Source organism: Lithobates pipiens, unplaced genomic scaffold (genome assembly GCF_037356315.1).
Source record: "Lithobates pipiens isolate NorthernLeopardFrog02 unplaced genomic scaffold, aLitPip1_a1.2 Scaffold_19, whole genome shotgun sequence".
Classification (NCBI taxonomy): Eukaryota; Metazoa; Chordata; class Amphibia; order Anura; family Ranidae; genus Lithobates; species Lithobates pipiens.
In genome coordinates this window covers 335,268,416-335,293,966 of record NW_027507764.1, presented here as the reverse complement: position 1 = coordinate 335,293,966, position 25,551 = coordinate 335,268,416, and the positions used below count along the sequence as shown (strand labels likewise).

At 39.6% G+C, this 25,551-nt stretch overlaps 1 protein-coding gene across 1 annotated transcript; it reads right to left on the bottom strand.

The window, feature by feature from the left end:
• Positions 1-606: 606 nt before the first annotated feature.
• On the bottom strand, positions 607-22,608 carry LOC143996807 (serpin B4-like). Its single transcript, XM_077492083.1, has 8 exons — positions 22,554-22,608; positions 15,500-15,683; positions 13,288-13,380; positions 11,077-11,214; positions 7,667-7,778; positions 6,613-6,755; positions 2,799-2,954; positions 607-1,406 (listed from the first exon to the last, which is right to left on the bottom strand). The coding sequence occupies exons 2-8, from the start codon at positions 15,665-15,667 to the stop codon at positions 1,008-1,010; spliced, it is 1,209 nt and encodes a 402-aa protein (XP_077348209.1). The 5' UTR covers positions 15,668-15,683; positions 22,554-22,608; the 3' UTR covers positions 607-1,007.
• Between the last annotated feature and the right edge of the window lie 2,943 nt (positions 22,609-25,551).

Genomic DNA, 25,551 nt, shown 5'->3' with positions numbered 1-25,551 from the left:
AGTTCAAAAGCAGAATTATCCAGCTAAGAAGTTGGAGCTCTGGTATACCCAATGCAAAGTGCCTGGGTCACTATGTGTCAACAAATTCTGTGCATGGCACTGAAGTTTTGGATGAAGGGTGGTGATGACAACAAAGCTTTGATTTTGGTGCTGGAACATAGAAATGACTGGTCTTCTGACAAACACCCTTCCCTTTCATCAACTTTAGCTGTCAGCAGACATTTTCAGGAACTGGGATCCCTGGGTTACTGTACGTGTAATATCCAATACAGTAAATTCAGCCATCCATGTTTCAGGAGGTAGTATTGCCACATAAGCAGCCAGACAGCAGCTTATTAGATTGTATTTGTTGCATTTGGTGGTTGCTGTTTTTACATGCATTATTGGGACACAGTTCTTTCCTCAACAAATCATATACCGAAGAAGAACAGCTGCTCTGCAAACAAAGTTTGAAATGATTGTCATAGGTAAAGATACAAAAATAAACTTTCATGAATTTTGAACCTAAAGTGTCTAAAATATTTCTCAAAATTCAGCAAAAGCACTATACTACTATATCTTGGATATTAAATAGGGTTATCTTATTTTTAATACATCCAGAAAAACTCACAGTAAAGTTTTCTTAATTCAACATTGGTTAGATATTAAGAATTACCCTATCCTCCATGGGCTAACTCAGGTTGTGGATACAAATAATTTGGTTAGAAAATAATGTTCACTTTCCATACAAAGTACAATCTAAAAATGATCTGCAAATTACTTACTTTACTTGCTTAGCAAAATGTGACACAAGCTCTATTTTTTTTACACATGTAAATATTAAGAGATCAAAGGTAACAAATTCAATGTCAGTTTCAAGATGGCTGATCGGGAATTTTCTTTTGGTCACAATCAGGATACTGAGCTCAAAGGAGGAAAATTTAGTTATTAAAAAGAACATGCACATAAATCACGCGTGTGTGTGTCTATATGTACTGTATGTATGTGTATAGATGCATCATAGTGAGTTATGGGCATGGTGAACAAAACTTGAGACAAAAAAGAATAGTATTGGTTGCATTATGTTTGATAAAACATAAAAATGGATGGTTTACTATAAACTGCCTTGCGGCTGATTTTGGTAGAATAGCAACTCCAGTTGCAGCCGATGCTTCGGTTCCTTCTTCATTAACCTCAATGAAGGCTTTATGGATCACTTTTGACACAAAAAGGCCAACGTCAGATATACCGGATAAATTTGCCTTTTGGCTGAAGGCATCCAGCATTCCCATGTTTTTTAGGTGTGAAGTTAGATCATAGCTTTCTTCTATCTTAAAACGTGGAATGTGTATCTCTAATTTTGTCTTTTGCATATTTTTGGAATCTGTCGCTTTCATCAGTAACTCCAAAGATATCTGTTCGATAACCTAAAAGAAAATTGTAATAAAGATTATTATTAGGGGTTATAAAATATAAATTATGCTTCTTTAACCACTTAAACCCCCTTCCTAACCAGACCAATTTTCAGCTTTCAGTGCTCTCACATTTTGAATTACAATTACTCAGTCAGTTAACATGCTACCCAAATTCATTTGTTTGTCCTTTTTTCCACACAAATAGAACTTTCTTTTGGTGGTATTTGATCGCCACTGGGTTTTTTATTTTTAAATAAAGACCGAAAAATTTGTAAAACAAGGTATTTTTCTTTGTTTTGGTTATAACATTTTGAAAATTAGTAATTTTTCTTCATAAATGTTGGCCAGAATTTATACTGCTACATATCTTTGGTAAAAAATAACCCAAATCAGTGAATATTATTTGGTCTGTGTGAAAGTTAGTCTACAAGCTATGGTGCCAATTAAAATTTGGTCTAAGTGTGTTCGTTCAAGCTTTAATACACTGCCCAACAAGTTTTCTCTTGCCTTTGTGGCTGTGTGTGGTGAAGAGATGAACTCAGGCGTATTATTTGGATATACCTTATTTATTGGTGTATAACACGCACCTTCATTTTAAGAGGGAAGTTTCAGGAAAAAAAAGAACTGTGAAGCAAAATAAGGATCAGTACCCATCTGCAGACCCACAATTGCCAGGAATTCAGTGAATGCTTAACCAGGGTTATTATGTGCCCCTTACTCTTTCTTTTTTGGGGGGGGTGCCCCCTTATTTTAAAGGAGCTTTCAGGTCGCAAGTCCACCCCCCCAGTAGACCACCACATACACTTTTTTTTATCGTTCTGCTCTAAATAAAGGCAAGTCTTATTCATCAGCAATATGTGCTCACTCCTAGCTAGTATAAAAAACATTGTACCACTCTTTCAATAATATTCATATGAACATGTAGCTAACAAGAAAATTACAGTTACCTGTAGACTTGAAAAGTTTATGATATAAGAGACCACTGAATTATATATATTTATTGTGCTTTTGGGTATTTGTTCCATACACTTTTGTGTTTCTATGACATGTATATACTGTATGTAAACATAATTAAGTAAATACATATAAACACTTAGAGGTTTAATTAAAAAGAAAGAAGCTGTGTAAATGCCTCGCGCATTTCCATGGCCATCACAAATAATCAAAATACTGGCCATAAGGCTGTATTTTTCTGAAATATATCAATCGGACAAATATTACATTATGGCCAAACTATGGGGCTGACAATCCTAGGAAATAAACATATTAGACACGTGATTTGTGACAGCTGTGTGCGAATGTCTCAGGTAATGTTTTTAGTTTTTTTTATAAATAGACCCCTAAATATGAGTAATAAATATAAACACTATAAAGTAATATGTATTGAATGCAATGCAATCTCACCTTTTGCAGACCAAAAATTTCATTGGGTAAAATTATGAACATGCTGAAGTCCTCTTTTTCATATGGCAGTTCAATAAATTGAGCATCCATTTCTTCTACAAATCCATAATTAAATTTTTCCGTTTGAATCATCATTGGCACTGGTATTTTTACATCCTAAGAAGGAATATGAATAATTGTAAATAAAATATTTTTACATTGGCTTGGCTGTGTATTGCAAGTTGTTTTATATGTGCAAAAATTTATTATACAACACTATAAGAAACAATATTTAAAAATGATATAGCTTACATACTAATCTAAGTTGTGCATCTTATTTAGAATCAGTATAGGGTCTGGAAGTATATTAATAAAGGAAAATAATAAAAACAGTGTAGCGCTTCGATAATAATAAATGTGATCAACATAAATTATAAAAATAATAATAATATAACAAAAATCGCATAAATATAAATGCCTAGAGATAAAAGTCCAACATTAGGCGCTCATTCCACTATGTAGCTGGCATAGGAGTGACCAAGCCGTCACAGAGAAGGAAAGTGGTGTACTAGGCGAATGTATTCATGTGGGTCTACTTGATTGTAAGCATCAGAGAAGAGTAGATAAATACTTCTTACCGGAACAGTTGGACTCACACAGTCATATGACGGTTGAGTCTAGAAGGCTTGAGGTCACAATCTGGGACCAAGGAGTGTAAGGAGAGAGGTCTGTTGAGCTGATGGAAGAGCTCCGGGCGGTTGTAGGCTCAATGATGGATCCTTTCAGATGGAACGTCAAAGTAATCAAGCTCAGACGCAGCCCGTTGTACCAATACTCCAACCTCCCCCGGATGAGGAGGGGGGTGTTGTGAAGTTTTAAACCAAAAAAATGGAGAAAAAGAAAAAAAGGCTCCACATGGTGCGGGTCAAACGATATAAAAAATGTTGGTTTATTGAAGTCAAAAGATAATTAATGACTTGGTGATCACATAAAAAACAAAATGAAATTAAAAGCAATGTGGGGTGCCAACAGCTCGCCCGACGCGTTTCGACATATGTGTCTTCGAAGACACATATGTCGAAACGCGTCGGGCGAGCTGTTGGCACCCCACATTGCTTTTAATTTCATTTTGTTTTTTATGTGATCACCAAGTCATTAATTATCTTTTGACTTCAATAAACCAACATTTTTTATATCGTTTGACCCGCACCATGTGGAGCCTTTTTTTCTTTTTCTCCATTTTTTTGGTTTAAAACTTCACAACACCCCCCTCCTCATCCGGGGGAGGTTGGAGTATTGGTACAACGGGCTGCGTCTGAGCTTGATTACTTTGACGTTCCATCTGAAAGGATCCATCATTGAGCCTACAACCGCCCGGAGCTCTTCCATCAGCTCAACAGACCTCTCTCCTTACACTCCTTGGTCCCAGATTGTGACCTCAAGCCTTCTAGACTCAACCGTCATATGACTGTGTGAGTCCAACTGTTCCGGTAAGAAGTATTTATCTACTCTTCTCTGATGCTTACAATCAAGTAGACCCACATGAATACATTCGCCTAGTACACCACTTTCCTTCTCTGTGACGGCTTGGTCACTCCTATGCCAGCTACATAGTGGAATGAGCGCCTAATGTTGGACTTTTATCTCTAGGCATTTATATTTATGCGATTTTTGTTATATTATTATTATTTTTATAATTTATGTTGATCACATTTATTATTATCGAAGCGCTACACTGTTTTTATTATTTTACCTGTCGAACTTTGTTTGTTTTTGGTGTTGGCTGCTGTTGTGGCTGTTGTGGCCATCTCTTCACAAACTATAGCGCAGTGTTTTCCCTTTTTGTATTAATAAAGGAAACAAAACTCAGTAAAATTCATTCCAAATATAATTGTGGGCAGCAGGACCATTGCATGTTCTGCTTGTAGGAACTGAACTTATAATGCCGTGTACACACAGTCGGACTTTCCGGCAGAAAAAGTCAGATGGAATCATTTCATCGGATATTACGATTGTGTGTGGGCTTCAGCAGATTTTTTTTTCGAAAATTCTGACGGACCTATAAATAGAAAATGTTTTAAATCTTTCTGAAGGAATCAATTTCTATCGGGAAAACCATTTGTCTGTATGCTGCTCCGACAGACCAAAAACAATGCAAGGGCAGCTATTGGCTACTGAACTTCTTTTTTCTAGTCCCGTCATATGTGTTGTACGTCACCGCGTTCTAAATGATCAGACTTTGGTGTGATCATGTGTAGGCAAGTTCGTTTTAGTGGAACTACGTCGGAAAAACCATCAGAGTTTATTCTGACGGAAAAAACGGTCATGTGTACGTGGCATTAGGGATCCAAAAGACCCTCTTATTAACCAGTTATTGAATAAAAAATAAGTTCATTTGGTGGCACAAAAAAGGCAATCTGCAGGGAACATCTGATTGCTAAAGATGGCCAGGTTCTATGCAAATGAGATTTGGGTGAACTGTTACACTAATCGATAAACTATACATCCATATAATTTGTTTATTACAGGTACTTATATAGCGCAACATTTTACACATATACATTGTATATTAATTTTCATATAAACTTATTTTGTAAAAAGATTGTGACAGTCATATCATATAAAAAAGATTAAAGTGGACTTTCCTCCCTTTCTCTAAAAATCACAACAGTATACAGATCTGCATGCTGATATGAAATCATCTTACATTTATTAGTTGAGAAAAAAATTTATTTATTTTTTTGCTTTTTCTTACAGTTACCATTTTTCTACTTCCTGGTTTCTTTATGCCAACTGGTGATGTAACCCTGGCCTTACAGATGCATCCTGGGAAATTCATGTCACTTGTTGCAGAAGGCAGACCCAAAGTTCTAGGCAGAATTCCCGAAAGTAAAGGGAGATGGATTTATCTGGCCTTAGTAAAAGGGGCCACAGTGTGAATAATGGAGAAGAACAAGAATGCAAAGAATAGAAAGCCTGCAATTATCCAAAAGTATTTGTTTGCTGATTGCTATTACAAAACGGTGCTTTTGTTTTAATTTTTAAGAGAAGGGGAAAGTGCCGCTGTAATTTTTGCTAACATCATCACGTAATGCATTATGAGTATTATGCAAAGACACTGGAAAACGCTTCACGGCTATAGTTATTCTTGTACATTAAAAAAAAGTAAAACATGTTAAATATAACATAAGTGATGCTTTAGTGGACATACATTTAAAACTATATAGGTACTATATACATAAAGATGTAATAATATAGACATATAGTATAAATCAATCCTTGTCTTCCATGATATTACACTATATTGACAGTGCTAAAAGTATAGTGTAATATTATGAAAGACAAGGATTGATTTATACTATATGTCTACATTATTGGTAATTTTATTTATGATAGCAGCTGTTGATTGGATGAGATTTTGAGAACTTGCTTTCCTTTTGGGCGCTGGGATCAGTGAGGAATAGTTCATATTGTTCAGTGATATTAGTATTGTATACATAAAGATGTGTAGAATATTTATATTTAAATTCATTATAAAATTAACTGAAACCACTACAGACATACCCCACTTTTAAGTATGCAATGTGGTTTATTTACTAAAGCTGGAAAGTGCAAAATCAGGCTCACTTCTGCATAGAAACCAATGAGCTTCCAGGTTTTATTATCAAAGCTTAATTGAACAAGCTGGGATTAGAAGCTCATTGGTTTCTATGCAGAAGTGAGCCTGATTTTGCACTTTCCAGCTTTAGTAAATAAACCCCATTGTGTACTTAAAAGTGGGGTATGCCTGTACAAAATACCGTTGCCTTTTTTTGTGTCCAATATGTTCATTTACCTCATTTACGTGAAACGGAGCATTGTTTGTCATATCCTTTTTAAATGTTTTCAGCCATTTCCCTTTGAAATAAATGGCATTCACCAGGATCAGGGAAGTATTCTTATCCAGAGAATTTGGAGCAAACAAATTCTTTATTTTACCTTTAAAATAAATAAATACATTTTGCAGACAAATTTAATGCTAACAATAGGAAAATGAATAGAAAAAAGGCGTTAGAAATGTTTGATATGTAATGGTTTACAATTCAAACACAAGCAATGTTCATAAACAAAGAGTTGGTCCACCACAATTTTTATTTCAGTTTTTTTAGATGCTGGCCATATGGGTCACCTGCCGGTATGTTTCGTAGAGATTCTAGTTGGTTATCTGTTGATATCTGTATGTAAACCCTGCAAAAGAACATTTCTCTTTGCTCCCTTTTGGTCTGTTAACTATACATTTTAAAATGTTAGATGTTCCATAAATGCAAAAAAATGGCAGTTGATACTCCCATCTTGTGAAGTAACAATTTCCTGTACTCTCAGCCTGTGCTGACTCTTATCAATTACAGTACATGCCCCTTTATATTATGGAGAATAAGAGAAGAACACAGTTCTGTAGTACTATCTTTTTTCTGATGTCCTTACACAGAAAACCTTCTGGACAACTGAAACAAAAAAAGAACAATGAAGCAATGTAATCCTAGGGATGTGCTTTATTCACAGAATTACCAGGTATGAATAAAGTAAAAAAACTGGAAAAACAAAAAACGAATGCAGCCAACACACTAGTCTGGTAAGATGCAATATATTAAATGTTTGTTTTGGGGTTTAAATAAATGCTAAGTTTTAGGGTTTATATACCTGCTGCAGCCAATATAAGGTTTCCCATTCACCATGTTTTTTATTCACTTTCTATAATGGAGAATAAAAAGTAGTAGTAGACGAAACACACAAATCTACCAGGTGGGCAGAAAATGAGTTGGAAATTGTGATACCATTGATGGCTTTATAAAGAAACCAGGGGCTGAATCAGCTGAACAGGGTCCACCAAAAAGAGTGCTATCACATACCATTTGTTTCGGCTTCAACCCACGTGTTTATGTCTTCTCTTGTTTTGTCCTTCTCAAAATCAACAGACTTTAGGTTTGCCTGATAGAGTTTCTGAGCAGATTCTAGATAACTCTAAATATAAAAGGGATGAACATATAAAAATTGCATCTTTATCAGATTTCAGATGTCTAGAAACAAATCACTACTTCTACTAGACCTAGTACAAATAAAAATTGCACAACATCTTTAAGGCACTGTGCCGCATAAAAGGCTATCAACATTCACAAATACCTGTTGTGAAATTTCTATATTTTTGACGCATGTTCTAAATTTCCATTGTATTAACACAATCAATAAAAAATATTTTGACAGCAGGATAGAGAGGCTAATGAAAGGCAACCACTAAAGTGAACTGGTTTCTTTTTCCACTCAAAAACTATTACAAATGGGATGCTGGATTAATATTTTCTATGAATCAATGTAATTGACACTGGGCACATTGGCTGTGGTTGGACAGTGCTCTACAAAACAGTCATGCGGCGTACAGACGATTGGGCATTCCGACAAGAAAATCCTGGATTTATTTCCGACGGATGTTGGCTCAAACTTGTCTTGCATGCACACGGTCGCACAAATGTTGTTGGAAATGCCAAACTTCAAGAATGTGGTGACGTACAACACGTACGATAAGCAGAGAAAGAAGAAGTTCAATAGCCAGTTCAACTCTGCTGATTGATTCTGAGCATGCGTGGAATTTTGTGCTTCAGAATTGTGTACACACGATTGGAATTTACGACAATGAATTTTGTTGTCAGAAAATTTGAGAACCAGCTCTCAAATTTTGTTTGTCAGAAAATTGCCGGCAAAACAACTGTGTTGTCCCTCCCTCAGATCCATACCAGGTCCCACGTCAAGTTTTTTTAAAAAAATGGCATGGGTTCCCCCCCAAAATACATACCAGACCCTTATCCGAGCATGCAGCCTGGCAGGTCAGGAAAGGGAGGGGACAAGGGAGCGCCCCCCCTCCTGAACTATAACAGGCCACATGCCCTCAACATGGGGGGCCCCAAAGCACCTTGCCTCATTTTTATGGGGACAATGGCCTCTTCCCGACAACCCTGGCAATCGGGTTGTCCTGATAACTCTAGCAAGTCTCCCGGTGCCATCTTCTCCCGATGCTGTCTTCTCCCAGAACCGACTTCTTCTTCTTGTGCCATCTTCACCTGGAGCAGTCTTCTCCCAAAGCTGTCTTCTTCCTTGCTGCTCTGTCTTTTTGCTTGCTGCCGCTGTATTCTTCCCCACCACCAGTTATCCGCTAAAAACAAAAAAGCCGCTCTTCTCCTGAGGCGGCCTTCCTCTGATGTGTTGTCCCCTGCTATCTGGCACCTCTTATATAGCCATGGGGCATGGCCATTCAATGACATCACCCAGAGAACCTGCCCCTTGTGACAACACAACAGAGGAGGACAGCCACAGAAGAAGAGTGGCTTTTTTTAAGTGGGTTCCCCGCAGCAAGGAAGAAGACAGCAGCAGGAGAAGATGGCTGTGGGAGAAGGCAGTAGCGGGAGAAGATGGCTTGGAGCTATTTTTTTAATATAGGACTTGTCAAAAACCTGCTCTTGTTTTTTTTTTATATTTCACAGATTTTTGGGCTCAGTGGGTAGGGGTACGATGTGCCTGATACCCATTCACATGAGGGGAGCCATCAACATGGGGGCAAGGTGCTTTGGGGGCCCTCATGCACCCATCCCCCCATGTTGAGGCTCGGATAAGGGTATGGATTTTAGGGGGGACCACATGCCATTTAAAAAAAAAATTGGCGTGGGTGAACACACGCCGTTTTTTTACGCAGTTTTTTTTTTTTTTTGCCCACAATTTTTATTTTACATTCAGCTTTCAGTGGGAAACTCCGCTGACAGTTGATGAATCATTGGTTGTTAAGGATGTGGCAGCCAGCTTCCCAGCCCCTTCCTTAGCAACCAGCTATATACAGTGTTTTTAACTGCTTCAGCCCTGGAAGATTTTACCCACTTCCTGACCAGAGCACTTTTTACAATTTGGCACTGTGTCGCTTTAACTGACAATTGCGTGGTTATTCAACACTGTACCTAAACAAAATGCGTGTCATTTTTTTCCCACAAATAGAACTTTCTTTTGGTGGTATTTGATCACCTCTGCGGTTTTTATTTTTTGCACTATAAACAAAAAAAGAGCAACAATTTTGAAAAATGTTTTCTTCTTTTTGCTATAATAAATATCTTATATTTAAAAAAAAACTATTTTATCATCAGTTTAGGCTAATATATATTCTTCTACATATTTTTGTAAAAAATATTGCAATAAGCGTATATTGATTGGTTTGCACAAAAGTTATAGTGTCTACAAACTATCGGAAAGATTTATTGCATTTTATGGCATTTTTATTATTATTTTTTTTACTAATAATGGCGGTGACCTGCAATTTTTAGCAGTACTGAGACATTGCGACTGACACATCAGAGACTTTTGACACTTTTTTGAGACCATTGGCATTTATACGGCGATCAGTGCTATAAGAATGCACTGCTTACTGTGTAAATGTCACTGGCAGGGAAGGGGTTAACACTAGGAGGGATCAAGGGGTTAATTGTGTGTTCCCTCAGTGTGTTCTAACTGTGTAGGGATAGAATTGACTAGGAGAGGAACCATATTGTTTTTCCTACTTAGTAGGAACAAACGATATGGCTCCTCTCCTCTGACTGCACAGGGCTTTGTGTGTACACACACACAAATCCCTGTGCTGGTGCTCATGCACACGATCACACATGGCCATGGCCGGTGTTGATCATGCCTGTTGGCCATGAGCATCGGGTCCCCTGCCATGCAGCATGCGTGTGCGTCCTCTGGTGGCCGAAAACAGGTAGGACGTATGTGTATGGGATTTCACCCAGGAGAGCCGTTGTACCACAATATCTGTGTGACATGGTCAGGAACCAGTTAAAGAGGGAAAAAAAAGTTTAAAATAGGATGTTAGGGGATTGGATGTTGATTAAAGCAGATGAAAATGGATGAAAATTAATGATCATCCATTGTCATCCGTTTTTCCATAGGAATGCATTGATGTCCATTTTTCATCCGTCAACGGATGGATGAAAAACGGATGAACGGTCTGTATGTTTGAAAGGCGCCTAAGTCTGGCGACGGGCTTTGGAGCTGAACATTGCATTGCAGGAGGGAGGTAAGAAGATAATAACATGTTCCCACAAAACTTGAAGTGCAGGGTAATATTACAGTAGCAAAGTAGGTAGGCTATATTATTTTGCTCTGAAAAGCTGAAATTATTTAATTTATTTATTTTTGTTAGGGGTACACTTGAGACCCTGTATAAGAAAGTTGACTGCCACACTGCTCTAATTAAATTAAAATGTATGTTCCCTGAAGACCAACTTACTTTTAGGATGGGGAAGTTCAGTTGAGTGAAAAGTCCATTACCAATTTTCAACTCTGAATCACTTGTAGTCTTCAACTTGTCAAACAATGCCTTTAATTTGTTGTGTACATCTGGAACCACATTCTCACTTTTAGGTGCCTATTGGAAAACAAATAGACAATGCTGATCAATGTATATGAAAACACTGAGCTCCTCTACTACATTACTAAATAAAAATGAAGGCTAACCAGTAATCTTCAAAGTGGCCAAACTTTTTTTGTTTTGAATAGAAAGAATAATGGGTTAAATAAGTTTATTTTTTCATCCCATTGGGGAGATTTCTACAAAGTGATGGGAGTTTCCCTCTAAGGGTTTATTTACACTGACGGTGTGGTTCAGGATTTTAGGGGTTAAAGCAAGCGGGGAGGAGTTAACTGTGATGGATAAGCTTCTCTTGCTTGGTACCAGAACAATCCAAAATCCCTTAGCTCACCCAGTCACTTATCGGGACACAGCCTGCAGTGGGGCAAAACATCAACTGTTTATTGAAACACAGGCACAAAGAGATATGCAGTCTGGGACAATCCCCCCTTCTTTGCATAATGACACAGGCTGGGATAAAATGTACATTCAGTAACATGAGATACAAGTATATTCAAGCTTTTCAACAAATAATTCAATCAGTAAGTGGGCACGTAGATAGAAACAATAAGTGTCCCCAATTAAGAATGGGACAAAGACAATAAACGCATAACAAACCCCATCCCATCTCAAACTATCTGGGAAAAGGTAAACAGCAGTCTATGAGACAAACTCCTACAATATTCCAGCAGTCTAAAAAGGTGGAATTAATTTATCTTCATAGATTTCTTAAGGGATATCGTTGATACATATTTCTGTCCCAAGTGCAGTAGCCTCTCCAACTTTCAACACAAACCACACATATATGACAGGGGTAAAACTAAATGCTGAGTCTGGGGAATAGTACATCCAGGAGGGGCAAGGTAAGTTGCTAAGGATGGTATGCATGGTTGTACTGTGAGTCTGGTTAAGGCAAACCAGACTGGGCTTCTTGGTCACCCTGTGCCCCTAATAGACACAGGATAACTACACATAAGTGGGGCCTGGGGAGCTGAAAAAGGAGTTTCCCAACCTCTCTAAGGTAAGATGGGTTCCAAAGGCCCCCCCGCCCAAAGTGACTCCCGTCACATAGGAAAGAACAGCACTTGGAAAGGCCATACAGTAGCATGCCCCAAAATCGGTAGTGAAAGCTCCGGAGATTGCCGTCCCCAAAGCTAAAGTGCTGACAACGGGGTAGAGCTCTGCCAGCACCGATAACATCTTCTGGGTTCCACAGACAGGAGATGGTGAACCTCTATCCCCAGACACCAGTTCTCGAGACTGGGGATGTAATAGACTTTTCTGCTGAGGAACAACTTGATGAACCTCCAACAGAAGAGCTGGCATTAAGGCATGGCGCTGTTGACTGAAAGCGGTGAGGAGCTAATGTAACACCTTCTTACCACCTGTCAAATGCTCTCTGAAACATGATCCACTGCAGGGAGTTTGACAGGTAATGAGGGGGTACTATGTCACCTCCTCACCGCTTACTTTAACCCTTAAATACTGTAGCACAGCCCAGCAAATGTGTGAATTTGAATGGGCTGCCCACCAAGGTGGATAATATTTGCTACACTGCGAAGCACAGCATTGCGGTAGCATCATGTGTATACCCCTGTCCACTGCCTTTTCAGTTTAAGGGGGATCTATTGGGGGCAGTAAAAACACGTCTCAAATGCTTGTTTTCACCACCACCTAACTGCAAGTGTAAACCTAGCCTTAGATAGCTGTCACCAGAACAAGTGTCCTGTTTGAAAGATGTAGCCCTACCTCCTGGTGACAACTGTAAAATGTTGGATCTTCCACTCTGTTTTGATAACGATGGTTTCCAGGCCGATTGGAAAGGAAACTTCAATCATCCCAAATTCTTTTGCACACGACTGGATGATTTAAGTGATTACAGTGTTGCTGAACTTGAATCACCCCCATGAAGTCACTTCTCATCTGCACAAATGTCATTCATTTTATTAAGCTCTGCAACACTGTACAATACCGTACAGGTATAGTGCAAAAATGTATACTCCCTAAAATCAATCCAGTGAAATTATGTATTGCCTTATACGTTTTGTTACATTAAATACATTAGGTCATTATAGTATCCTGATTTCTTACTATCTGTTCACAATCATCACCAGCCCATGTGCTGCCAGCTTCATAAGGTTCTAGAGAAAGTGTTGCATCTCCTTGGTTAGGAATATGAAGAACCTAAAAAATAAATTTTCATCATAATGAGTGATAAGCATTAATCAGAAGTGAAAATAAAACATTGAGTAGTTCACTGCATCCTTACTGCATCTGGTTGCAGAAAACTCAGTTTAAGGTAAACATGAAGATGTTCTTATGTTAGCAAAGTCGCAGTAGCTGCTGGCTTAATGGCTCACTCATTGGTTTCACTTGTTACCTGAAATTGTTATTTTACCACAACCGTCAAACAACAATGTGATCAATCTTTTTTGAGTACCGTATTTATCAGCGTATAACACACACTTTTTTCCCCTTAAAATCAGGGGGAAATCGCGGGTGCGTGTTATACGCCGATCCTCCGCGATTTCTGGGCTCTGGGCGGCTTCCAGCCGCCTTCGGCCCTTTTTCCTTAAAATTCCCTCCTAAACGCCAATAAATACGGTATATGAAATTCCTTTACTCGGTGGCTGCAAAATGTGCACAAAGATACCAGCTTTTAATTGAATAATTTTCTCACACCGTGGGGTTAATATTTAAAGGCAAATAGACTGTTTACTTTTCAAGGGAAGTTGCACTTTACGGGGAATTTTCCCCAGACCTTAGTGAATGAGGTGAAGCTCTGTTGACTACCATCATCCATTCGTGCAACCAAAAATACAGTTGTTTTTTTCTTCTACTTGATTGGGTATTCTTTGCAAAAGGAAAATTTAACCACATTCATTAAGCTCTGGCAAATGTTTGCTGCAAGTGCAAATTGAAATCCCTATTTGCCTTTAGTAAATTAACTCCTGTATGTTCTGTTCTGTCATATGTTTTCCTTCCAATTAAACAAAACAGTGTTCAAACCACACATGTGAGGTATCGCCGTGATCGCTAGAGTGAGAGCAATAATTCTAGCAAAAGACGTCCACTGTAACTTAAAACTGGTAACCTGGAAAAAAATTTAAATGTCGCCTATGGAGATTTTTAAGGGTCAAAGTTTGTCGCCATTTTCACGAGCGGGCGTAATTTTGAAGCTTGACATGTTGGGTATCAATTTACTCAATGTAACCTTATCTTTATCAATATAAAAAAAATATGGACTAACTTTTCTGTTTTCTTATTTTTTAATTTAAAAAAAATTGCGTTTGTAAGACCGCTGTGCAAATACGGTGTGACATAAAGTATTGCAATGACCGCCATTTTATTCTATGGGGTGTCTGAAAAAAATAGTAATACTTTATGAATATGATTTTATAGCCCTGACAAAATAAGTGGGTGCTTTCTTGTTTCTTTGACATGTTAAGAATTTGTATTTAGCACATTTCTTAAATAATGGGAAATGTTCTACGGTGCTGCTTGAGTAACTGCTCGTTTTTGTGTACTTTTCCAGATTTCTCATCTATGAGCATGGAGGTGGATTATACTGTAATAAGTAGAGTGGTGACTGTTACATTGTATCTCTTATGCCACGTACACACGTAGCCATCTATCTGACGGACTTAGTCTGGCGGACTTCCCGCCAGACTGTCCGTCGGACTTTCCGAACGGGCTACTTGCCCACACACGGCACTTTTTCAGCGGACTAATACAGCGTACTAAGTCCGCCGTACTATCCGCCCTACTTTTGAAATGAACCGACTCGCCCACACACACGGAGGAAAGTCCGCTCATTTCGAGCGTGTCTCCAGGTAGGCGGGGCCCGCGAAGGATACGTCGCTGGCCCCGCTGCCTGTATGGACTTAAAGGGGAACCCCCAACGCCGAAAAAAATCGGCGTGGGGGTCCCCCCAGGTCCACATCAGACCCTTGTTCGAGCACGCTACCTGGACGGCCAGGAAAGGGGGGACGAGCGAGCGGCCTCTTACAACACATCTTCAGGGATATTATGTTTACTTGTTGCCTTATATATTCCATCAGCTTTTAGATGCCAATGTAACGAGATAATCAATGTTATTCAATCACTTTGTCAGTGGTCAAAAAGTTATGGCTGTAAATTGTTAGTGCTATATAAAAACCTGTAATAAACAAGTGGGTGTTTAATATACTTTTTTGAAACGTGTTTACCATTTAGTTGTCCAAAGTTCATGTTTTCGGAACATTTTCATAACAACAGTTTCACTTTTATCATATTTCAATCACTGGATAACAATTATTCTTACCTTCTCTATCTGAAAGGCTGTGTCTCCTTGTGATCCAAGCAACACTAAAGACAATGAAGCAGCAAGGCTCACAGGGGAGTAGAGAATGTTGCTATTGCTGTTTGAGCTGTTTATCTCTTTGAAAATGTCCAATGCAAATTCACCAATGCTTTTGCTCATGGGTTCCATAGTCACCTAAATTACACTGACAGAAAAAAAGCATATCAATTCATTCACCAGCATATTTGAAAGTCCACGGGTGACTCAAGTACACTAGCGAGACTCAAAGGAAAAAAAGAGCACCTGACTGTCAGCTACTGCATCAAACACTACCAAAAAAACTGTTAGCGTTCGCAGGGATCAGGCCTGACTCTGCTAATGCAGCAGTTATGTGTTTAGTGTTTTGTAGGTGACAGTGATCCATTGATACTGCACTTGGGAGGGCTGGGCTGGGCGGAGGGACTGAATACAGGTGCTAGCAGGTATCTGATCTGATCCTGCTAACGCTGCATTTTTGGGAACCAGTAATAGTTCTGATCAGATCAAAGACACTATACTACTAAGGGAGGTGTATAGTATGTGCATGGGTGTTAGAGCTACTGACACTAATCTGACACTGCCTGGGGTGACGCAGACCCTAACTGACTCCAAAACCTAATTGATCTCACCCGCAGGGTGATCAGGGGGTTAAAACTTTATTGGGTAATATATGGCGGATGCCCTGATGCTATAAAAAAATAACAAGCTAACCAGCATCGCCCATAACACTAATACGGTGATCACTGGTGACAGGGGGTGATCAAGGGGTTAAACCTTTATTAGGGTGGTTTAGGGGTCCCTAGACCTATCTGGGGCCACTACTAAGTACCCTAACGCTGATTAGTGTCACAAATTACACCAGTACAGTGATCAAAGAAAAATATGAAAACTGCACTGGGTGACACAGTGACAGGGAGTGAAAGGGTTAACGGGGGGGGGGGGGGTGATCAGGAGACAAAATGTGTGCCTATGTGTACTGTGTCAGTGTAGTGTTGGTGCAACTCACGTTTGGATGTCCTCTCTCCTCTCTCTGGAACGGAAAAGAGTTCCACGAGGGGAGATGACATCACTTCCCCTGCCTGTGTTTACACTTACACAGGCAGGGGAGGATTTCGTTCGTCAGGACCGATCAGCAGGTCCAGGCCAGAAATCATTGACCTGGGCCTGGAGACCGATCGGTTCTACAACAAATCCGATTGTTGAGGCCGACCAGGGGAAGAAAAAATGAACTAACCTTTACAATCACTTTAACACTGCTGGTAGACCACTTTGTGTTTGAGAGCTGAGAAGTTCTGCACAGTAGCATATGAGGTACAGTGGGTGGAACTAACTGATTTATTGATTAATACTATTACTGCACAGAAGACTTTTCTTTTGTTTAATTTATGACTTAAAATTTACACTTTTTGCCAATTTATGTAGATACTGTTAAAAAAATTATTATTTTTAGTTTGGCGTTTAATCGAACATATGCTATGTAATAATTGTGAAGCACACTACATATTTTGATTGCACATTTTAATTAAAAAAAACAAAGTTTTGCACTATATCAAGGTTATTCATTTACCGTATATACTCGAGTATAGGCCGACCCGAGTATAAGCCGAGGCCCCCAATTTACCCCCAAAAAACTGGGAAACCTATTGACTCGTGTATAAGCCGAGGGTGAGATATGCCTGTCCATCCCTGTGTGTGTGTGTCCATCCATCCATCCATCCCTGTGTGTGTGTGTGTCCATCCATCCATCCATCCCTGTGTGTGTGTGTGTCCATCCATGTGTGTGTGTGTGTCCATCCGTGTGTGTGTGTGTGTGTGTGTGTGTGTGTGTGTGTGTGTGTGTGTACATTTTCTACATTCCCTAAAAGAGAGAACATGCAAATAAAGCATTGCATAGGGGGAGGATGCATGAAGTTGAGAGTTCCTGGGACATTAAGGCAGTGGACTGTGGAACTGGAGGAAGTAGGAATGTCAGCAGCACTTGCCAAACAGGTGTGGTAGTGATCAAAGTATGCAGATGGCACATAATGTGTGTGTGTGGCCTTGTGTGTCCAGCCTACCTGTGTCCCGAGCCTCCGTCCGGTCCCGAGCCTCCGTCCGGTCCCGTCCCGTCCCGAGCCTCCGTCCGGTCCCGTCCCGTCCCGAGACTCCGTCCGGTCCCGTCCCGTCCCGAGACTCCGTCCGGTCCCGTCCCGTCCCGAGCCGAGCCGAGCCTCCGTCCGGTCCCGTCCCAGGATCACCGCTCTTCGTCGGCGCCCATTCCCCTGTTCAAATGCCGCGCCTCCCTGTCTGTGATAGGCGGAACACAATTTCCCAGCAGTCTGTGTTCCGCCTATCACGGACATCCTCTGATCCTCGTCCATAGTATGAGGATGAGCGGATGTCCGTGATAGGCGGAACACAGACTGCTGGGAAATTGTGTTCCGCCTATCACAGACAGGGAGGCGCGGCTTTTGAAAGTTAGAATGGCCGCTGTCTGTCTGCTCGACACGCTGTTCGGGCAGACAGACGGCGATGACTCGAGTATAAGCCGAGGGGGGCACTTTCAGCCTCAAAAAAGAGGCTGAAAATCTCGGCTTATACTCGAGTATATACGGTAAATCTTTTTGTAAACATAGGAATAGCGTCTTACATTATTTATTTACAAATTTCTAAATATATATTATTAAAATCAAAAATAAATATCAAAAGATGTGGGACTTGGGGGCTACCCAAACTTGAGAACAAAAAGCTAACTAAGCACACTAAAAAAACATTCCTCTAAAATGCTGCAATATATATATTGGAACACTTGAGAGGAACTATGTCCTCTTAAAACAGAAGGCTAAATTGACAAGCTCAAATTAAGTGTTCTATTGTACAATGTTTTGCAACGTGATGGGAATATATACAATCTGGAACTCAATGTTTCAAAGTACATATAATTAAACAGGTTAGGCTATAAAGGGTGTGTCAAAATGCCTGATTTAACAAAGCTTCAAACAGATTTCAACTTGCTATTCAGCCTCACCTAGATTTTTGACAAATTTGATGTACCACATATAAATTTGTAAGATACATAATATACAGTATGAGATACAGTATCTCACAAGTGAGTACACCCCTCATATTTTTGTAAATAAAGCAACAATTTTTTCTTTCAGATCCTCAGAGAGTTCTTTGCCATGAGGTGCCATGTTGAACTTCCAGTGACCAGTATTTGAGAGTGAGAGCGAGAACACCAAATTTAACACACTTTCTCCCCATTCACACCTGAGATCCTGTAACATTAACAAGTCACATGACACCGGGGAGGGAAAATGGCTAATTGGGCCTAAACTGGACATTTTTACTTAGGGGTGTACTCACTTTTGTTGCCAGCGGTTTAGACATTAATGGCTGTGTGTTGAGTTATTTTGAGGGGACAGCAATTTTACACTGTTACACAAGCTGTACACTCACTACTTTGTAGCAAAGTGTAATTTCTTCAATGTTGTCACATGAAAAGATGTAAAAAGAAAAAATTGTTGCTTTATTTACAAAAATGTGAGGGGTACTCTCACTTTTGTGAGATACTGTATACTGGATACATGGTAGCATTTTATAAACCAGCTGGCGAAGTCCGGCAATTTGTTTCACTAAATGTTATCAACATTATACTTTCTTTTAGATTGTTCTCAATTGGCAAGCAAAGAAATATATAAAACAGTGGGGAAAGGCCCTTTCAAATTCTGGTACAAACATGTTAATTTATTATATTCCTTAGTTACCCAAATAAATATAAATGCACTCTGTGGGTACCAAATGCCAGAAGGGTTTTTTCCCCATGTTCTTTATCGGCTCTGGATTGTGGATCTTGAGGATGCAAGTTTTTCATTTATGTATTTTTGTCTTTTGACTAAACTAAATTGGTTGTTACCAGACAAAACACTTTCACTGCCATCTCCTCTCCTTTATCCCGAGATAACGCACAGTGCTTGTTTAAATCTATGCCTCTAAATACAATTTTTCAGGTATCTTCAGGCCGGTCACGTGACTCCCAGCTACTACAAACCAGGGCTATAGCGGGAGGGGTCGAGATCTCCCTCTGACGTCAGCTGGGAGGTCACATGACCACTGTGCTGGCCACTCGGCACTTCCCACTGTAGCCCTGGATAATAGTAGTAGAGTGGACAGGAGTCGCATGACTCGCCTGAATATACCTGAAAAAAGGTATTTAGAGGCGTAGATTTAGGCAAACACTTATACTGTGAGTTATCACCGGATAAGGGAGAGGGGCTCCCAGTGGCATTTTGTAAATTTGTATGCACTACAAATAGTGGCGGGGGGGGGTGGAGATGGCTCACACAGACACATAATCTGAAAGACAGGAAGGGGGGGGGGGGGGAAAGAGCAGGGCTGCGAATGACAGAGGCTTGTAAACTGACCATTGTGTCATGGCTCAGCAGCCATAATAAACTGTGGTCAGTTTACAGGAGGGAGGGCAGGAAGTGTCAGGATCAGACAATTTTTTTTACATTTTAGAGTGGGGGAGATTAGACAGCATAAGCACTGTGCTTTTTAATTTGCTATATGGGAACAGGATTTTTTTTTTTTTTTTTTTTTTTTTTTACTTACAAACGCTTTAAGGGAGAAGTACAGTCAAAGCTCTCTCTGGCACTGTACACCGTTGTGCCATGTTGTTGAAAAGTTGTTAAATAGTTCACTGTTATGAAAATAGTTTTATACTTACTCTTCCATTGGTAAACGTCACTGTTTAGCAGAGCTCTTGACATTGGCCCCTAAATTAAATAGAGATTCAATAGGGCTGAATAATTATTGGGTCTCTCCACTATCTGCTTTAGTTTCTCCTGCTGACCCCTAGTCACTGAAAGACACAACAGTCACATAGGGATCATCACGAGGAATTACTGCAGCCAAAGGAGGACATACTATTCCACATACAAGTGTGGGATAGGATCAGTGCCACGAGCTCTGCTACAGGGCAAATTTCCAGCTAAATGGCCCATGGGCTGGTAAATACGAAGCTGTTTTCTTCACATGGTACTACTCCTGGACTTGGACAGGGTCATCTTAAAGTAAATGTCTCACCACAGGTGAAAAGCAAAAATTTGCATGTACGCTTTTTACAGTATATCAGCTCTCATCGTACTGTGATTATTAATATCACATTATCGTATTTACAGACCATGACATTGATACATCTATACCTTGGTGAATTCCTTTCTTTCATATTGTTTCTATTTCCTTCTCTTCCCTATTTCATTTCTTCACAGATATTTTCTTTTACAACAGCTGACTTCTTTAACAAATCAACTCCAAAGTTACATGTTATTACCAAGATGGATAGCTGATTCTGTGGAATATTTGCCTGTGTGACTCAGATACCTGTTTACTGCATTATTATGTACTTATCTTATTGTGCTATCTATACCGCAATAGTCTTGGAATGTGAAACATGTCTTCTGTTTTAAAAACTGACAATAAAATTATATGGGTGCCAATTAGTATATTTTGCTAAATCTGTTTTAGCAGGGTGCACTCAAACGTTTTCCCCCAGCAGTGTAGACATTTTGAAATTTTTAAAAGTTGGTGCTGAAGAACATCTGCCCCAAGTTGGGGTGCTTCCAAGATGCCTTACAGTTCTACTTTCCAGAAGGTTATATCGGTTATGACCTAAATGTACCTCCTATTCAGGTATTACATTTGGCGACAGGTTTAATTTAATGTCCCCACACTATACCACTAGCACATACACATGGTCGGACATTCTGACCACAAAATCCGTCTGATTTTTTCCGACGGATTTTGGCCGAAGCTGGTGTTGCATACACAAGTTCGAACAAAGTTGTCGGAAAATACGATGGTTCGGAACATGGTGACATTCGTTCTTTGCGACCGGACTAAGTTGAGGATAGTAGCCAATAGCTTTGGTCTCGTAATTTGATCTGAGCATGTGTGGCACTTTGTCTGATCGGAATTCTCTACAAACGATTGGAAAAAGTCTGATCAGATTTTTTTGTCGGAAAATTTGAGATCCTGCTCTCAAATTTTTTCCATCGGAAAAGTCCGCTAGAGCCCACACACGATTGGATTTTCCAACAATATAATCCGATCGGACCTTTTCCATCTGAATTTCCGACTGTGTGTAAAGGGCATTACTTTGCCTTTGCTGCCCTACCCCCTGATTCATATAGCCAGTGGAAACAAGAAAATTAAGTCTTATGTAAACTCTCAATTGCTCTAGTTGGAGCTTACACTGGGCTTTACCTCCTACACATCTGTGATACATTTCTCGGATTTACATTTGGACCAGGGCATTTTAAATATATTATAAATACAAGTTATCTCAAGAATGGAATATAATATGGAAAGGAAAATACAAGTAAATAATTTGCTTTGTAGCTAATAGCAGATATTGGGTATAAATATAATGAATTTCAGCAGTTAATTAACTTATAATAATGGGTTTTAATTCAAACTTCTTATTTCAAATCAGTGCAATGATACTGTAACATGTTCTTAGTTTTAATCAAGTGATAGAAAAAAATTCTGTTCAGTGTTATAGTTTGAGTACATAAATAGTTCACCTGTACTGCCACCTGTAGATGAGCATATTGCATGTCATCTAACCTTCGGAAATTCAGCTTAGCCCACTAGAAAGCCTATATTGTCTGTTCTGGCTTTTTATGCAGCGATTAAGCATCTATAATCAAACTATATTGTAGGGAATACTCACTGCATAGATTGTGTAAAGGGCCCTACAGCAAAACATTTTTCCAGCATCCTAAGCCAAATCAGGGCAGATCTAATCTGCTTTTTCATTTTAAAATAAATGTTAACATAACCATTTTTCAAAAATGTATTTATGAAATATTTAAATGTCTAAAGAAATAGTAGATTTTAATCTATTGATTTCAAAATTTGATTTTTTTTTACCAATATCAGCACTCTCGGTATTCTCATATCGGACTGTATAGCTGACAGTTACTTCAGATCTAAATCCTTATGTATACCCTTAAATATGTACTGATGGACACAAATAATAATATTATATTACCTTCTCTCCTGGGAAAGGTGAAGGACTGAAGTTCAGTAGAACAGGGCAAGGTAGGTCTCGCAAGAGAGGTTTTATATTTACCACACCCTGTTTTTCTAGTTTTATAGTAATTAGCATAAGTCTGCCATATGCACATTTCTTAATAATAAGATTTTTTTTTTATACTTATGCAAATGTCAATGACATATTAATTGAGCTTATTGAGTTATTTGTAATTCTTTTTACTGATGAAACTCCATAAGGTACAAAATGTCATTGGAAAACAAATCTGAAAGCAAGAATTTAGTGCAGCAATATTTTCAAAACCATTTCTCATGTGAAAGTAGACCAATGCAGAGAACTAAAATTAGAAATAATTTGTGGTAGAGCTGAACATTTACGGAAAAAGGGAGTATCTTATTTACTAAAGGATTTTTGTTTTCTTTAACCTCCCTGGCGGTATGATTAGTTCTGGTTTTAGGTGCTGAAAGCGGTACAATTATTTTGCATGGAAATTTGGCATTTTATATTGTAGTCCTGTAATTCTTAGGGATAACTCACTTAAATCTGTTCAAACCAGAGTCTAGCAGACATCCCGGGTATGATAAAATTTATAATATAATTAAATAATAATAAAAATTATTCAATAATGTAATCAAATCCAAAAACACTGAAATTTGCACATTTGCAGAATTTTCGCTGTCATAAGATTACTGGATCCAGGAGACAAGGTAAGTAACTTCTCCCTGTATCCAGCAATGCGATCCTGAATCTGGCTCGGGGTTACCGTTTATGGTACAGAAATCCCAGCCCGAGCCAGACTCAGGATTACCGCTAGGGAGGTTAATGTCTTTCAGAACCTGATACCCAAGTTAGAATAATTTTCCATCTTTTTTAATAACAGGTTCTAAGTGAAATCTATGCTTGATTATTTAATCATATCTGCCACCTTTTAACCATTTAAAAAGGAACCTATTACAACTCATATATAAAAAAAAATACAAAATCCCACACCAAAACCATAAAGAAATAAAGGGGCCTATCCTGTACATATCTGGCTGCTGGGATGTCTGAGGACCTATCCAGAAGCAAGAGAGCAGTGCAGGGTTGGGACTGCGGCTTGCAGTCCAACAAGAAGTGATGGTTTTGCCGGCCGGAGAACCTGTCATGGCCGGAGGTAGAGGGGAAGCTGTCTCCAGTAAGGGACTATCAGCCTTATTACCAGGGACCACAGTGAGTAACTGAAGCAAGTACCGGAGCAGCATTCTCACCTGATGGGGATGGTGAAAAATCAGGAAACTTCAGTGGAAATCAAGCCAGCGACCCAGCCAGCGGAGGTGACGTTTGCAGAGCAGCCTGGTGTGTCAAGCTAGGGACCGAGCAGGCCAGTGTGGGTGAAACTTGAGAGATATCTCGAGTGCCAAACTAGGGACCCAACAGAGAACCGGGGGTAACACTTGAGGAAGATACCACCGTGAAGATTGAAGGAGCTCAAGGGATTCAGTGGCAGTGAATCAGTGGGTCTAGTGAGAGACAGGGAGCTCAGTGGGCTGAAGAACTACAAGGAATGATTGTAGTGAAAGAGAAAAGAACTGTTACGTTTGTGTTAGGAACTAGTAAAGACTCCGGCAGTCCTACTTTGGCCCAGGCAGACTCTTCCTCAGAAGAACCAGCTGTGTCTGGTGAGCTTGCAGACATCACAGTGGAAGTGTCAGTTCCCACTGCCATCGTTGCTTCTGAGACACCTGCCGTGACCGCTAGCCTGGAACACATGGTGCCGGTAACACATTCCCCTCCTAAGGAGATCCAAGCATCTACCTCGGCTACTACCTCTGGTATCACCGTTGCGGAAGAGGGTGGCCTCACAGTCATTACTCATTTGGCCCAGTATATTCACTCATCACAGTTGAAGCGATGTGACCGGTCTCGGATTCCCACCCGGTGGTGCCCGAAATCGGTGAAGTGAAGAGGGAAGGGAGGATGTACGAGATGAATAAAGTGACTGTTATGTAAAGTAGCTATCATACATTGAGCCTTGAAAATTTTTACTTCTTACTGTTCACTTCCCAATCTTAAGGGAGGAAGTGTTCTACTGTTGGCGGAATCGTTGAAACAATACCATCTTAAGAATCGCGTAATTAAGTTGTTACTTGTCTTACCTATGTTTGTTGGATTGATGCAGATAAAGTCTACAAAAGAATCATCAAGTACTTTGTCAGCACGGTGAATGCTAACTCTACCCGACCCTGGGTACTATTGGTGAAATATCATCGAAATGTCTATGTGTTGTGTGATGTCAAGGATGCTATGCTGACAGCCACTTCACACATACATTTAAAGTGTTGCTAGTGGAGAACATTCCAGAGAGCTGCGCTACACAGACTGTGCTGGACTGAATTTTGCCGGCGGATACATGGAGTGCCCACCTGAGCCATGTTGGCTAAAGTTTGAAGTTGTTGGGGTGATTCAACCTGAAGGGCAACCTGTGATCTTCACAAGGTTTCTGCTCTTAAGAAAAAAAAAAATCTTCTAAGTCCCCATGTGTCATGTAGATAGAGTGAGGATGTCTTTTTTGCAAAGGGACTGGTGCCTGAAATGCAGTTATGCCTTTTTGTCCCCGGAGTTGTCCCTGTAGAAGAAGGGAAACTGCTGGGAAATATAGTCCACCCAGAGGGAGATCAATGGAGTGTAAACTATCTTGGACTCTAAGTGTTTAGTCAGTTAGATTAGGCTGTAATAGAGGGGCCAATCCCCAGCATGCCTTTGAATAATGGACTAAACCACACATTTGGACTGTCACTAATTTGGTCACCAGAGACATGAACAGTGCTGACCTGAGTGAACTCTATTCACATTATGTGCCAAGTGTAAGTTGTTGATCAATGAGAAGGAGGTGGCATTCTCCATCGAGGATGGGGCCTGTTCTCCCAATATGATTAATGTAAATGTTTTATAGGGTGTATTCACCCTGCTATGCTGTCTTCTGCTGAGGATAATTGAAACCTGTTTAATCACGTAT